This window comes from Spermophilus citellus (assembly GCF_964194105.1).
Source record: "Spermophilus citellus genome assembly, chromosome: 3".
Classification (NCBI taxonomy): domain Eukaryota; kingdom Metazoa; phylum Chordata; class Mammalia; order Rodentia; family Sciuridae; genus Spermophilus; species Spermophilus citellus.
This window is the reverse complement of record NC_138184.1, coordinates 80,677,990-80,694,357: the sequence shown is the minus strand read 5'-3', so window position 1 is coordinate 80,694,357 and position 16,368 is coordinate 80,677,990. Positions and strand designations below refer to the sequence as shown.

The 16,368-nt window shown below is 39.3% G+C and overlaps 1 protein-coding gene across 5 annotated transcripts in view; it reads right to left on the bottom strand.

Annotated features, from left to right (window-relative positions):
- Positions 1–16,368, bottom strand: part of TAOK3 (TAO kinase 3) — a 190,015-nt gene that overhangs the window by 37,484 nt on the left and 136,163 nt on the right. For all 5 annotated transcript variants that reach the window (XM_081287950.1, XM_081287948.1, XM_081287951.1 and 2 more), the window contains 2 exons: positions 10,769–10,936; positions 7,446–7,652 (listed from right to left, as the gene is read on the bottom strand). In XM_081287950.1, the coding sequence (XP_081144076.1) occupies positions 7,446–7,652; positions 10,769–10,936 (375 nt within the window). The remainder of the gene's footprint in view (positions 1–7,445; positions 7,653–10,768; positions 10,937–16,368) is intronic.

The window sequence follows — 16,368 nt, the reverse complement described above, 5'->3', positions numbered from 1 at the left end:
CTAAGCATCTGGTATTACACATCTGAGATGCAGATTCATGGTGCAATCACCTGCCTAGAGTTTATGCTACCTTGAACTTGGCCTGTAAGCCGTTTCTGAGGGCTCCAGTATGTTTGGGGTCTTCCTTTATCACAACGCTCATCATACTCACTTGTCTGGCTCTGCGTGAGAGGGTGAGCTTTTTGAAGGCAGAGCAAATGTGATTTGAAACATCTCAGTCTCCCCAGCACCGGGCACAGTGCTTGATACTTAGTAGGCATTCAGTAAATGTTTGCTGAATAAACAAGCTCAGAATAGAGCTTTGAGGAGATTTTTGAGAAAATGACATTTTCTCTTGGATTATTTAACAGAATTCAAATTTGTATTTCATAAAACCTGCCACTCTGTACTCTAAGAAAGTCATAAAATAGTTACATACACATACACACACACAAGCACACATGAGCACACCTTTCTGGGGTAGGTGCGTGCGTGTGTGTGTGTCTAAAAATGGCTTTTATCCCATGATGTGAAGGCCTCTATAGACTCCCACACTTTTTATGCTGCAGAAAAGGGACTGGTAGACCCCACCATCTCTCCTTTGTTTTATTCCTTTCAAATCCATTCCTGATGGTTGAAGCAGGTACAGTTATCAGGACCTGGGGCTGGAGTGTGGGGAACAGACGATGGAAAGACAGTCAGGGAGGAAGGATGACAAGGAGATGAGGGCGAAGATGTGACTAGAGGGAGGGGTGGCTGCTTTGGACATTCACACATTAAATTACTTAAATTTCTTTAAAAAATATTTTTTTAGTTATACATGAGCACAATATTTTTATGTGGTGCTGAGGATCGAACCCAGTGCCTCACGTGTGAGAGGCAGTGCTCTGCCACTGAGCCACAACCCCAGCCCCGTTAAATTACTTTTACTTTGCCAAATGTGAGTCCAAGAGTCAGAGAACTTGCCTCTCTGTTCAGCAAAATAACAGGAGAGGCCACCAGAGCAAGTGAAAATTAAACCAGAACATCCTATCCCCCAAGGACATTTCTTCTTCTTTTTTTTCCTCCTACAAAAATGGTGAAAGCTGTTTTATTTTCTTTTTTTTTAAGAAGAGGGGAGAAACAACTGAAAAGAATGATTAAAAATATTTTCCATAAGTAATTCCCATTAAAAAAGGGCCATTGTGTTTGAATTTAATCATACCTGAAATAACACTGATTGAAGAACAATGCCTTTAAGATACTGACCCCTCATGATCTGTAGAACAGAAGGAAACATCAGGCAAAAGCGGTGCTTTTAGACTTCAACAAAATGCAAATCTGCCTGGTTTTTTGTTTGTTTTGGGGGGGCTGGGGATGGAACTCAGGGGCTCGTGCATGACAAGCAAGTGCTCCAGCACTGAGCTATGTTTCCAGCCTCTAAGTACACCTTTTAATTCACAAAATTAAAAAAAAATAGATTTTATCATGTAGGACAAGGTTAAAGGTCATTTGCTACTGCTATGCATGCAGTGATTGCAAGCAGTAGGGAGGAGATCCAGAAGCATGTGAGATGATGGCAGAGAAACTAAATTGGATTTGAAGTTTGTTCTGGAGTCACTACGAAGAATCAAGATTTGAGATATGAAGTTGTGTACCTAAGAGTCTTCCTTTGGCTGGGTGTGGTCATGTGCACCTGGGAGGCTGGGGCAGGAGGATCCCAAGTCTGAGTCCAGCTCTGCGGCTTAAACAGACCCTGAGCAAATGGACTATCACCACCACCATCACCATCACCAAAAGAGTTCACAGAACACATACTGAATGCTTCCTGTATGACTGAGTGCTGGAGGTGAAGAGAGGTGTCCTCGAGGGGCTACCAGTTCAGGGACAGGTGGCATTTCTGCTACTGAAAACTAGGGAGAGGAAGTGGAATAAGAACTTAAAGTCTGTTTTGTCAGAATATACTTTTAGACTTATCAAATCAATTTTGCTCAAAAAGATTAGCTTAGGATCTCTCTAGGGGCTGGGAAAGACTAGAGTGGAGGTAAGCAATAGGGAGAGAGCCAGGTAACCTGAAAATCTGATGCCGATGGTAAATTTTCAGCATCCTGCTTTAAAATGAGGGTGAGCCTTGATAGCAGACCTGTCCTGCTAAATCAGGGCATCTGTATTCTTTTTTTTTTTAACTTTTTTTTTTTTTTTGAGAGAGAGAGAGAGGGAGAGAATTTTAATATTTATTTATTTATTTTTTTTAGTTATCGGCGGACACAACATCTTTGTTTGTATGTGATGCTGAGGATCGAACCGGGCCGCACGCATGCCAGGCGAGCGCGCTACCGCTTGAGCCACATCCACAGCACAAAGGGCATCAGTATTCTGACGCAGAGCAATTAACTGCAAGTAACATGGGCACTAGTTACACGTGGCCTAAAAGTCAGTTTATTAGCTGGGCACCATGGCGCAGGCCTCTAATCCTAGCAATGGGAAGCGGGGTGTTGAGATAGGAGGATTGCCAAGTTCAAGGCCCTTCTGTAGCTTAGTGAGGCCCTAAGCAATTGAGTGAGACCTTGTCTCAAAATGAAAAAGGAAAAAAAAAAAATTGCTGTGGATGTAGCTCGGTGGTTGAGTACCCCTGGGTTCAATCCCTGGTAGCAGAAGGTCAGGTTACTTCTTGTATAAAATGGTAATCTGTTTTACATCTATGATTAACTAACTTGGTGTACACCTGCTTGAGTATAACAATCAGAGAAACAAAAAATTCCTCATCCCTCTTCTTATATTTTGGTATTTATTAAGAATATTCTTATTGTCTTGGGCATTATTATTGAACAAATAATTCTTTCAAACCATAGAGATCATACTTACGACTATTTAACCCTTTAATCAATTATGTTCCAGAACCAGATTGGTAGGATGGTTAGCATTTGGTAATTAATCCATCCACCCATTCACTCATTTTACAATTAATTTACTGAGTGTCTACACCATGGCAAGCACTATATAGCACTGAACAAAGTAGGCATAGTCCTTGCCCAACAGTTTACATTCTAATCATGAGATAATAAACAAATTATTAATAATATGATTTTATATTATGACAAAATTAAAAAGAAAACAGGATAATGAGATCAAGGTTAGAAAATTGCTTATTGTATGACAATTTAATAATATATTGGCTTTTCTAAGATTTTGGGCATGAATCCAGGAAAAACTGGTCAATGTTTAAAAAAATTATATTGCTTGACTTCTTTCTAAAATAACCTTTGTGGCCAGGCACAGAGACACATGCCTGTAATTCCAGTCATTCAGGAGGCTAGGACAGGAGGATTGTAAATTCAAGATCAGCATTAGCCGCTTAACAAGACCCTTTCTCAAAACTGAAAAATTAAAAAAGGGATGGGGATACAGCTCAGTGGTAGAGCGCCCCTGGGTTCAATCCCCTGGACCAAAAATTAAAATAATAAATAAATAAAATAAGTTTTTTTTTTCCCCCCCTGGTCAGAAACTAGACTAGACTCAGATATGCTCTGTCCAGACTCCCTGAAGAAAATCTTCCTGCTCCACCTGCATGGAGAGCTGGTGGCAATGGTCTTAGGTTGTCAGCCCCTTCAGGCATCATGTCAGCTGCAGAGCAAACTTGCCCAAGAGCACAACCTTTCCAGCTGCCCATGTGCAATGACTGATGGAGACTGTGGCATCTGGACCTGGCCATTCCTCCAGCCAGTGCTTACTGTGGGGTGGACGGAGGCGTCCAGCAGACCTGCATCTCAGCCCGTACTGCAGTCCTCTCCCTCCCACAGGTGTTCATCCAAGGGGAACTTCCATCTTTTATTTATTTTTGTGGTACTAGGAATTGAACCCAGGGGTGGTCTAGCACTGAACCACATCTCCAACTCTTTTGATTTTTTATTCTGAGATAGGGTCTTGCTAAATTGCCAGGCTGGCCTCCAACTTGCAATCCTCCTACCTCAGCCTCTGGACTTGCTGGGATTATAGGCTTGTGCTACTGTGCCTGGCTCCTATTTTTTCTTTTTAATTGGTGCAGTATGATTACACATAATGGTGGAATTTGTTGTTACGTATTTGCACATCCACACAGTATGACAATGTAATTTGGTCAGTTTGTTTCCCATCACCTCCCCTTTCCCTCCCCTGTTCCCCTCCCTCTACTGATCTTCCTTCTATTTTCATAAGACCCCCCACATACTCCCTCCACACACCTTTTCCCACTTTTTTTCTCTACCTTCCACATATGACAGAAAACACAGGACTCTTAGCTTTCTGAGGAAAACTTCCTCATTTAAAGAAAATCTAGCAGGGCTACGCTGTCTCATTTCTTCCTGGAGAATCCAACCTAGATCACAGTGTTCCCCACACCTACATGTGACACAGTGGAGCTGCCATCCATCTGTGTGGAGAAGGGTCTGATTGGGCCAGTGGCGTCTAGATCCCTTCTTTCTAGGGAAATTTAATAGACTCCAAGTAGAAAATGGAAGAGAGCAAAGCATAGTTGTCCTAGCTGAGGTGTGGTTGAGAACTGCTTTTTTCAGGATTATAAGAATAGAAGCACAGAATTCTAGACCTAGAACGAATCTCTGAAATCATGCAGAATAAATCTTAATTTCTTAGTTGGGAAAACTGAAGCCCAGAGAGGGTTGGGACTTGTCCAAAATAAAATACAACTAGGAGTGGCAGAAAGAACCGGAAACTAGTTTCCTCATTCCTATAGTCTGATACACGGAATTTTCTACTGAGAGTTTAAGATCCTATTTCATTTATGTTCTCCAATTTTAGGAACTTGAGTAGATTAATAAATATAAACTTTCTGAATAATTTTGCACTTTTATTATTTTTAAAGATAAAGTGTTTTTGGGCTGTGGCTGTAGCTCAGTGGTAGAGCGCTTGCCTAGCATTGGTGAGGTACTGGGTTCAGCCTCAGCACCACATAAAAATAAATAAATATGTCCATTTACAACTAAAAAACTAAAAAGCTCAGGTAGTAGGACTAAATAGATGCTATGCACAGAAAGCACATTTGACATTAAGTTTTTGTATATTATATTGAAAATTTTTCTAGCCTACTTGTATTTCAAAGTTAACCCATTCAACCTTTTATTTGCAAATGTTTCAATTCCATGGAACTACAATTTCCTTATATATTTCATAATAAAATAGAAATACGTTACATGAAAGTCGTCCTGACCATTTTTTGGGTGTATGTGTGTATCAAATGCAATTATGTACTATCTCCAATGATAAAGCGTACCTATTCTTCTTCAGTGATCACATCAGAGAGAGAAAAGTATTGAAAGAGCTGCATTATCGCAAGGTATCTCTATAATAGCATGCTAAAATTAAAATTAAAATCCCCAAAGAATTCCAGGTCAGGGCCTTCTTTCTTGTTCCTCACCAGGGGTATCTTTTCCCAATTTGGGGTCCTATCTGAGAGGTTCTGGAGTAAAAAGATATATTCCACTTGCCCTTCTTTGACTCCCCGTATTCATGGAGCTCCACAGGTAACAGAAAGGAGAGAGCCAGACCTGTAAATGCCCATGATGGCTCCCTCCAGAAACAACCTAGGAAACCTTTCCTACTCCTCAAATACATGACTACTTGCCCATGTTCAATGGCAGCTGCGGCAATGCTGAGCCTAGAGGCTTTCTGTACTCCCGATATCACTTCTTTCCTTAAACTTCCGTGGTTCCTGATAATCCAGGTCCCTGCTGTCTCCCCCAGCTTGCTGTCCACCACAACTCCCCAGGCTTTAATGTCTCGGGCCTTTCCCCTCTTCGGGGGACATGCAGTACTCCTTTTGTCTGAGGGCCTTTGGACTTGTTGCTTTCTGACTTAGCCCAGTGTATCCCCCAAGGTCGCTAGCTTCTGCTTGTCTTTCAGGTTCAAGATTAAATTTTCTTGTCAGGTAGGCTTTTCAGTATTTCTCTCTAGATTAAGGCCTACTTTTTTGGGGGTGTATGTGTGCATCAAATGCAACTGTGTACTATCTCCGATGATAAAGTGTACCTATTCTTCTTCAGTGATCAGAAGAGAGAAAGTATTGAAAAAGCTGCATTATCACAAGGTAGCTCTATAGTAGCATGCTAAAATTAAAATTAAAATCCCCAAAGAATTCCAGGCCAGGGCCTTCTATCTCGTTACCACACCAGGAGTATCTTTTCCCAATCTGGGGTTCTATCTGAGAGGTTCTGGAGTAAAAAGATACATTCCACTTGCAAATTTCTTAAAAATGTTATATTGTTCTTCGTGGGATTATTTGTTTTATCTCCCCCACAGATGACAAGCTCCATGAAGACGCCTTAACTATTTTGCCTTCCCTGTATACGTAGGTCTACCATGGTTCCTTGCACACAGTAAAGGTTCCCACCTGTATTTGTTGAGTAAACGATTATCAGTTCTAGAAAATAAACATGCATCCCTCCACTGTTCATGACCAGGCACCATTGTCCTCCCTCCTGCCCTCTACCCTTCCCCAGTTTCCTTTTAATCCCAAGAAAAAAGCAGAAATGAGAAAAGTCTAAGTGAAAAAATAACATTAAACATGTTTTTTTCATGGAATTAGAATGATCATTGCAATTCATTAAAACAAGTATATACATTCCTCACGTATCCCTAACAAGAAAAAAGTTACAAGAGATCCTTTTCTATAATACCATACTATAGGCTGCTTACCCAAAAAGTCTCTCAAAACACTGTTGGAGAATTTAGTTAATTATTGACAATTCTATAAAATACTATACAGAACTGCTTTGAAATATGCTTAAAATTTAAAAATATTTTTTTCATAAAGAATGTCATCTTTGGGGCTGAGGCTGTAGCTCAGTGATAAAGCGCTTGCCTCGCAGGTGTGAGGAACTGGGTTCAATCCTCAGTGCCACATAAAAATAAATAAAGATACTTGTGTTCATATACAACTAAATAAATATATTAAAAAAAGAATGTCACCTTTAAAACACTCATACAAAAGGAGACTATTTAATTGGGAATGTAAACCAAAATTAAAAAAACAGAAATATTTGTTCCAAAGTCAGAATACTTAAGCCGGCAGGAAGCTAGCCTTAGAAATATAAGTAATAAATCCAAGAAACAGAAGAGTAGAACCCTTTTTAAAACAGATGGCCTGGGGCACCACCAACAGGTCATACCTAGGAAGCTTTGATGGTATGCGGCAGGAAGGTCACTGGTTTAGCGAAAGGACGTCCTGGATTTGTTAATGTTTAGAGTTATGGATTTATTTTCCTTTATTTATTGATGCTGGTGGACATCAGAGCAGTAAGAGAGGAAGAGGTAGAAATAGCAGAGACAGAGCCCACATAGTCCTTGAGTATCCTTTTACTGTCAGAAGACTCTCAAGTGCTAGGTTTAGCCCCACATTTCAGTTGCAAAAGGGAACTGACCAGACAAGCCTGGTGTCTGAGCCACTTTTGTGTGAGTGATAAAGCCGGTGCAGAGGACACTCCCAGGAAACCCACCTTCTTGTGCAGCACAGAGGAACTGGAATTCACTGTGCTGTCCTCCTCGTGCATCATGACGAGTTCCGAGCTGCTCTCATCCATGACCTCCTGCATGCTGTTCACACTGCTGCTCTGGCTGCCAGTGCTCACCGACATGCTTGGGATGGAGTGGTTGCTGCCCAGGCTGTCCACTTCCCTGTTCATATTGGTCCCATGTTCGTTGTCCTATAAAAATGGGGCATCAGGGTTAAAAAAAAAAATAACTGTAGACCAAGCTGAAATCCATGACTAAGCTCTGAAGCATGCTCCATCCTGCAGTGCCAACTCGCTTTTCTGCCAGTCTCCAAAGATAAACACTCTGGGTCTTGGTTCCATTAGTCTCCCACCATTTTCATGTATCTTTTTTGGGAGGGTGCTGAACCCAGGGGCGCTTTACCATGGAGCAACATCCTCAACCTTTTTATTTTATTTTTTTCAAACAGGGTCTTGCTAATTGCTGAGGCTGGCCTCAAACTTTCAATCCTCCTGCCTCAGCCTCCTGAGTCGCTGGGATTACAGGTATGCACCAGGTCGCTTTTCCAGACATTTCAAATTCACTCTACGCTTTCCCCGGGGGCTATTGTAGACATGGGATAGAAGATTCCAAAGGCTTCCATCCCCGGGTTTTCCCCTGTCACACACATCTGCTGTCATCAGATTGCTACACTAAGCAGAATCTCTCTGGGTCTGTAAGAGATCTTTGGAACATCATGGTGCTAGAGAGAGACTGCTGGCCACCAAACACGTAGGACATCTGCAAATAGGGCAGTGGTCATCTGAAACTGAAGTAGAGTGGAAAGAGTTTTTCAGCAATGTGACAAGCAATATGCTCCTCTGCAAGTCATTATTGAGTAACTTTATATCTAAGCAGGGATATTAATTCTACTGTCCTAGACAGGTAATTAAATTCTGCCTCCCTTAAGCAATCCTATCATGCTTACCTCTGTAATCTTATTAAACATATCTGTTAAATAATATTGATATTTATCACTACTGGTCCAAAGACTACTATTTGAAAAGTGATAAAATAATCTGAACATATAATTTATCTATCAGAGTGGCATATCTTTTGATATAAGATTAAATAATGTAATTAAGTGAACTTGGCTACAAATAAACTTTCTTTTCATAGAACCACACTGTACACATATAACTTTAATGAATTGTTACTTAGTCATGGCAATATAAGGAATCACAGGGTAATAAAAAATGATAGATAATAAATTTTTAATAGATTTATTTTCCCAATTAAAGGGGATCATTTCTATGTATGTAAACAAGAGATTTGTATAGCTCAAATGTCATTTTCTGGGTTTTATTTTTATGATTATTGGTAAAATAAGTTAATTTTTTTATATATTAAAAAGCTAAATTCATTCATCCTTCCTTCCCTTTTATTTAGTTTTAGAGGTAAAGGAGTTCTTTCTTTCTCTCTTTCTTTAATTGAACTCAGGCCTCACAAATGCTAGATAAGTGCTCTACCACTGAGCTACCTCCTCAGCTCTTTTTAGTTTTTATTTTGACGCAGGGTGTTCCTAAAGTTGCTGAGGTTGGCCTTGAACTTATGATCCTCCTGCCTCCTGAGTCGCTGGGATTAGAGGTGTGCACCACCGTGCCCAGCAGGGTCCTTCTTGTTGTTCAAGGCTAATTCTTGCAGCAATGCACTCGTTTCAACCCATCCCACTTTTTAAACTGCATCTCCTTCCTTCACCTTCAATGCCTCTGTCCTGGCTCCACGTCCTCTGTACCTGAGGCCTGCCCCACACTTACGAACCTTCTACATGCTGACTACTTCATACTGATCTTCTTAGCCAAACTTCTGACTCTTAAGATGATGGACTTTTGCTGTCTCCACTTTTTCTCACCTCTCATTTATTCCTAATCTACAATGTGTCCTACCTAGTCCTGTAAAATTGCTTTTATTAAGGTCATCAAGGATGCCCTAATTGTAAAGCCTGGTTATATATATATATATGTGTGTGTGTGTGTGTGTAAAATATATCTCCTTGTTTATCCTGACCTCTCTGGCATCTGACAGCATCCCATCTCAGATCTTCTGAATTTTTTTTTTTTCAGAAGAGGTCTGCAATGCCTTTATTTCCCGTGACACAGGCCCTCTTTCCATTCTCCACTCAAGCCTGTGATTCACTGCCATCTGACTGCTCTTGATGCCCAGCCTGCTCCCCCCTTTCCCAGACCTCTTTCTTGTGCTCCAGGTTCGTATACCCCAAGCATCTGCTGGACATTACTGTTCATGTGTCCCAACCGTCACCACTTTGGCCTTTGAGCAGTTCTTTTCAGGAAAACCAGGAGCTGCCTCTCCTTTGAGAACTTCCTCTATATACCATGTCAGTAGTATATGATGCTGGGGCCTTAAACTCATTAGGCACCACGATGAAGTCATTCTAAACCCACTCTTTTTTTTTTTTTTAATTTTAATTTTTATTTTGGTACCAGGGACTGAACTCAGGGGCACTCGACCACTGAGCCACATCCCCAGCCCTTTTTGTATTTTATTAGAGACAGGGTCTCAGTGAGTTGCTTAGTGCCTCGCCATTGCTGAGGCTGGCTTTGAACCTGCAATCCTCCTGCCTCAGCCTCCCGAGTCATTGGGATGACAGGCAAGCGCCACCAAGCCTAGCTCTAAACCTACTCTTTCTCCTTGGTTCTTATTGTCCATTCTTGGTATTAACATCCTCTTAAATAGTTGGGCTCAAGTTCTTAGAGTCACCTTAAACTCCTCATCTGTCACTGTCAGTTTCAGTGAGAGGCCATGTGTTGGCAAATCTATCTCTGCGATGTGCTCCTCCCCCTCCTCCATTCCCATTGTCACTGTCCTTACTACCTCTGGCAAGGATTGCTATCTAGGTGGGGCCCAGGTTGCCAGGATAATCCTCCTAAAGCTCAAGAAGATAAAAACCTCATGCTAAGGATGGTGGAAGAGGGACACTTGCTTAGGGTGACACTGCTGAGCTGCAGAGAACTGCTCTGCTTATAACACCTCCTCCCCTGAGTCTAAGGTGGCCTAAGCCTATCTGTCAAAACCCACCCACGTCAGGTGCTAGAGGAACCTCCATGAATTCCCTTCAGCAGACCCATCCCATCCCACAAAGGCAGGCTGATACACTCTTCAGCACTTTCCCTAGATGGCCTTCAGAAGAGTTCTTTTAAGATGGTTTCTTCTGCAACCCCGAATGTCTCTTAAGGGAGCATTTTTATCTTTGAAAGTCTTTCTCACAGTGCCCAGCCCAGAACTTTTGCACATAGTAGGTGCTTTGCCCACTGGAATAAACTGAACCTACTTCTTCATCCTCCTGGGACTCGTTCAAGGGTCCATTTCGTGTCTCTTGGAAAAGGATCTTTTTCATTTTCCGGTACTGGAGGTTATCGAGCTCGCGCACAGCATCTTTTGTTCTCTGTATGAGGTCAATGAGGACACGCGGTGGCCGTTCTCGGCGAACAAAGTCATGCTGATTGAGGGAGGAGAAAAAAGAAACCGATAATGAAGAAACATTTTTAGGTACAAGATGATGGTATAAAAGTAAACAGAGAAGTATAAAACAAGATGATGGATTTTGCAGAAATAACCAGATATGATTTTCATGTCAGGTACCCTCCCATAAATCTCATGTAGAGATAAGTGTGCTTTTGTCTTCTTCCTCAAGCTCCATTTTGTAGATTTTGACTGAGAGTTTGTATAAGAAGTCTTCTTTTTGTTATACAGATTTAAGACATGCAAAGAGGTGTTTTGGTATACATAGACACAGCAAAATGATAACGACAGTGAAGTCAATGAGCATGTCCATCCACCTCACATCACTTTGTGTGTTTTGTGTGCAGCAAAGTACCTTAAATCTACTGCCTGAGCAAATTTCCAGGATGAAATTATAAAACAGTATTATCATCTATAGTCTTAATGTTGCACTTTGGCTCTCTACACAAAATTAACTGCAAGTTTGTAACTTTTGATCTCATCTCCCCATTCTCCAGCCCTGCAACCACTTTTCTACTCTGTTTCTACAAAACATTTCTTTTATTTAGATTCTATGCTTAAGAGAATTCCTGCAGCATTTTTCTTTTTGTATCTGGCTTTCTTTTTACCCTTAGCATGATGTTCTCTAGATTCATCTATGTTGTTGCGAATAGTAGGCTCTCCTTTGTTAAGGCTGAAAAATGTGTATGTGTATGTGTTTTTTTTTTTTTTTTTTTTTTTTTGTGTGTGTGTGTGTGTGTACACACCACAGTTTCTTTATTCTTTCATCCACTGATGGACGCTTAAGCTGTTTCCTGATTTGGGCTATTGTGGCTCATGCTGAGAGGAACGTGGGGCTGTACATATCTTTACCAGATATGATTTCATTTCCTTTAGGTATAGAACCGGAAGACAAATTGCTGGATGATACGGCAGTTCTACTTTTAATTTTTTGAGGAACCTCCGTGCTGTTCCATCAATCTACATTCCCACCAATAGTGAACAAGGCTTCCCTTTTCTCCACATCCTTGCCAGTCCTTCTTATCTCCTGAGGTTTACTTTATCACATAAGTAACAAAAATTACTAGAACTTCAATAGTAACAGAGAGGTTTGTACCTTTCAAACCTGAAACAATATAATAAGCAAGAGCAGAGCAAAGCAGAGCCTATTCTTGCTGATAATTTGCCTCGATCCTCCTCTCTACCACACACTATCTTTTGTAAAACAGAGTTGTGCATATTTTGTTTTCTGCTCCTGGGGTCACATTATATATGCTTGAAAATATGGCAGCTGTTCAGTCTATCTAGAGGTCAGATTTCTGGCAACTTCATTTCCCCATGCAGATATAAAAGCAGAAATGAGGGGAAAGCCTCTCTGAGGAGGGGAAATAACTGCCCCCACCCCTTCCTTGTAGTCAGAGATCACAAGTGTGGCCAATGACACACAGGCAGAAGCTGATGAGGAAGGTTTTGTTTTCTAGAATAAAAAGTCAAGGCACATAAGAAGAGGTTTTACCCTTTGTCTTTTCCCGTAATTCTTGCCTAGACTAAAGACTTGAGTTCTAGACATGTAGCAGTCATTTGGTGACAAGGAAGATAAAAGCCACATGCTAGGGATGGTGGAATGCTTAGGTTAACGGTGACAGTGCTGAGCTGCCCAGAGACCTGCACTCCTTTACCTACTATCCTGGGCTTCATATTACATGAAATAATTAAACCCTTACCTGTTTAAAGCTTTTGAAAGTGAAGACACTTGACATGTTAAAAATACCTTACTGCCTCTTGGATAAAGTCTGGCCTTGTATAGCTGGGTTCCTGCTTGTATTCTGAGGTTTAATTCTGGCCTCATGCTACGCATTTTCCATCTCTATGCCTTTGATCATCTTCTTTGCCAACAATCCCACTTACTCATGGTTTTCTAAACCCCTACAATTAAAAGGAACTGAGACCCCCTTAAAAGAATACTTTAGTTTAAATACTATATACCAGTGCTTCACTATTTAAAAATATATGTATATGTAGTGTATGTATAAATATGTATTTTTATATGTACATATATACATGTTTATGTCACAAAAAGGCTTTTCAAAGGTAAATTGTGTTTTCTTTGATAACTATCAATAAATAATATGAAAGAAAAGTTGTAGAAAAAGAATACTTTAGTTGTTTCTGAAAATAAAGATTCAAATAATATAAAAAAACTGCATAAAAGAAAATACAAATAAATCACTCTAAATTCCATCATCCAAAAATAAATATTGTAAAATTATGGAAATATCATTTTAGAGATCATCCCTCCCTCTTTCTCTCAGAACAATGGCTATCTAGAAATAATTCTGCTTGGAAATCTGACTGTACCTGCTAATTTTAAGTATAATCTGTGAAATTATAATACATTTGAATTTAACAGAATTAGAAGAGACTGAATTAAAATATCTGCTTAACTTTAGTTATAATCTCTTCATGAAAAGAATTATCTGTTACTAAAAGATCCTCCAAAGTTAAGGGGAGAAAAGATTACAAAAAATATGTATGTGTATGTAGTGTATGTATAAATATGTATTTTATATGTAGTTACTTTTTTTTAAACTACATATTTCTATTTGATAAATATTATTGGTCATCTACTCTCAGAGAGAAAAATTAGTGTACTTATAATTTCCTATTCCTAATTTTCTCAAGTTGCATTATTCTTTTTATATTGCTAATATTTATCATATCTTCATTCTGTTTTTAAAGCATTTCAATGTTTATACCTGGATTTAACGTGAAAGAGACTTTGTTTGTTTTGTTTTGTTTTTTGGTGGCACTGGGGTTTGTACCCAGGGCCTCATGCATGCTAGGCAAGCACTCTACCACTGAACTATATCTCCAATACTAAAAGTGACACTTTTAATGTCAGGAAGAAAATATGAGGAAAAGATGGATTATTGAAAAATATTTGGGAATAACTAGATAGGATAGATAAGAGAGAGAGGAAAAAAAAAGAAAAGAAAAAGAAAAAGAAAAAAAAAAAAGGCCAGCATGTAAAAATAGAAATAGGAAGGCCAGGTTCCTAGCTACTCAGGAAGCTAAGGCAGTAAGATCACAAGTTTGAGGTCAGCCTTAGCCACAGTGCTAGACCCTATCTCAAAATAAAAATATAAAAGAGCTGGGTTTGTAACTCAGCGGCAGAGCATTCGCCTGTCATGTACAAGACCCAGGGTTCAAGCCCCAGCACCATATACACATTCTCTCTCTCTCTCTCTCTCTCTCTCTCTCTCTCTCTCTCTCTCACACACACACACACACACACAAACACACACATGGAGTGGGAAAATAGTAATTTTCAAGGTTCCTATAAAACAGTAAAAACAAAACAAAACACCTAACAACCCAATAGACAAATGGGCAAAAATGGGCAAAGATCATGGAGAGTTCACAGAAAAGGAAATAAAAATTATTTTCAGTATTTGAAAGATATTTAACCTAACTCCTAATAAGCAACATTTTTTAATGATCTGACTATCAGCATAGTTCAAAACCACTCAGACTTTGTTAGTGGGACTATATCTTGGTGCAACCTCTCTGGAGGACAGTTGGGCAGTACCAATTTAAATTTAAAGTCCATCCATTTAAATTCCCTTTAATGAGCTATTTCACCTCCATGAATTTATTCTTTAGATATCATGATACAGGTGCAAAATGACATATGTGCAAGATGTTCAATGCAGCACAGTTGGTAATAGAAAAGACCAGAGACACCCTTAAATGGGCTGGTTAAACAATTATTGTGGTAGATATGAGAATGATAGATATGGAGCTATTGAAAACAAAGGTAGCTCTGCATGCAGTAAAATGGGACAGTATCCTAAATACACTACAAGGTTAAAAAAAAAAGTAGAATGATTTGTATGTTTTACTAACATGTGTAAAAATAAAAAGAATATTAACTTTCATATGTGTGCATTCTCTCTGGAAAGTGAATGTACTAAAATGGGGATGATGGGAAGGAGAATTACTGCTTATGTTCTGCCTTCTGCTACATTTTTACCTTTTGAAATCTGTGTTGCTTATTCAAAATAAAGAATGTACAATCTCTTTAGTCATGCTAAATAAATATTATGGGGGCAATTTAAATTCCCAGCATTTACCACTGATCCTTTTGCTAGTTTTTCTAGTCCCTACTCCATTCTTTGCTACGTGTCTGCCTCCTTTCTCCTCCCCATTTCGTCTCTAGATTGGCAGGATTTTGGTACTGTTTGTGCTTCATCTCCAGATCAGCAGGATTGCATTATTGATCAGTTTTGGGGGGATGAAAAGCCCAGAAGGGTTGACTGAGTTTGTGAGACTTGATTATGTCAGCTATCTTTAACACTGAGGAGCACTTTGGCTCGGTCACCAAGTCTTCGTTTTCATTTTCTTTGCCTTAGAATTCTGCAAACATTGTCCTATTATTTTCTAGCTTTGCATGTTCCTGAAGAGGGACGTATTTATCCTCAGGGTTTGATTTACTGAACCCCAAAGACTGGGTCCATGGTGCCCTGTCTTCAGGACTCTGTTTACACCTCCCAGACAGACCTTACCTAGAACAGTGACTTCTGTCACTCTAGTTCCTTGTTCCTGGTTAATTTTTTTCTGCAAAGAATCTATCTGGCATCATATCATTCATATATATGTATATTTATATTTACATGTATATGTACAGATGTATATATGAGTATGTGTGTGTGTGTGTGTGTGTGTGTGTGTGTGTGTGTGTATGTACATATATTCTTTCTTTATAGAGGATGCATTAGATTTGGTCCACCAAATCAAATAAACACCAAATCAGATCAAAGAAAGATCAGAACATTTATTTCCAGGAAGGATTTCTTCAGGTATATCTTTAAATATTTTCTCCTTCTTGTGTTTTATTTTCTTTTTCAGAAATATTTGTTGGTATCTCCTAGACCTCCTTAATCTTCCGTATATATTATTTTATCTATAACCACCTTTAGAACCTTTACTTTTTGCATGTAATTTGGTTTTATTACTGAAAACTATCCACCAGTGGAAACATCCTAAGTGGGTTGGTCTACTATATTATATTAGTGCTTAGAATGCTATTTTACCCTCTGTTATGTTTTTTCTCTTCTTTAACTCTTTTATTTCTATCTTTATCTCTGCATACTTCTGCTTTATATCCTATGACTGTCTGCTTTCCTAAAATTTTATCTTTGAATCTTTGTACTATCTTTCTGGAGTTTTTTATCCTTAATTTTAATATAGCCCCAATATATTTCTTCCCCCCCGCTTAAGTTATCATTTTGTGACATATATATGTATGTAAAATATATATATATATGTATATATATACAAATATATATTTTGTACATACAGAGAAAAAGATAACTATACCATCTTGTGTTTCTGGTGCTTTCTCTGGTTGCTGTCTTCCCTACAGAAATG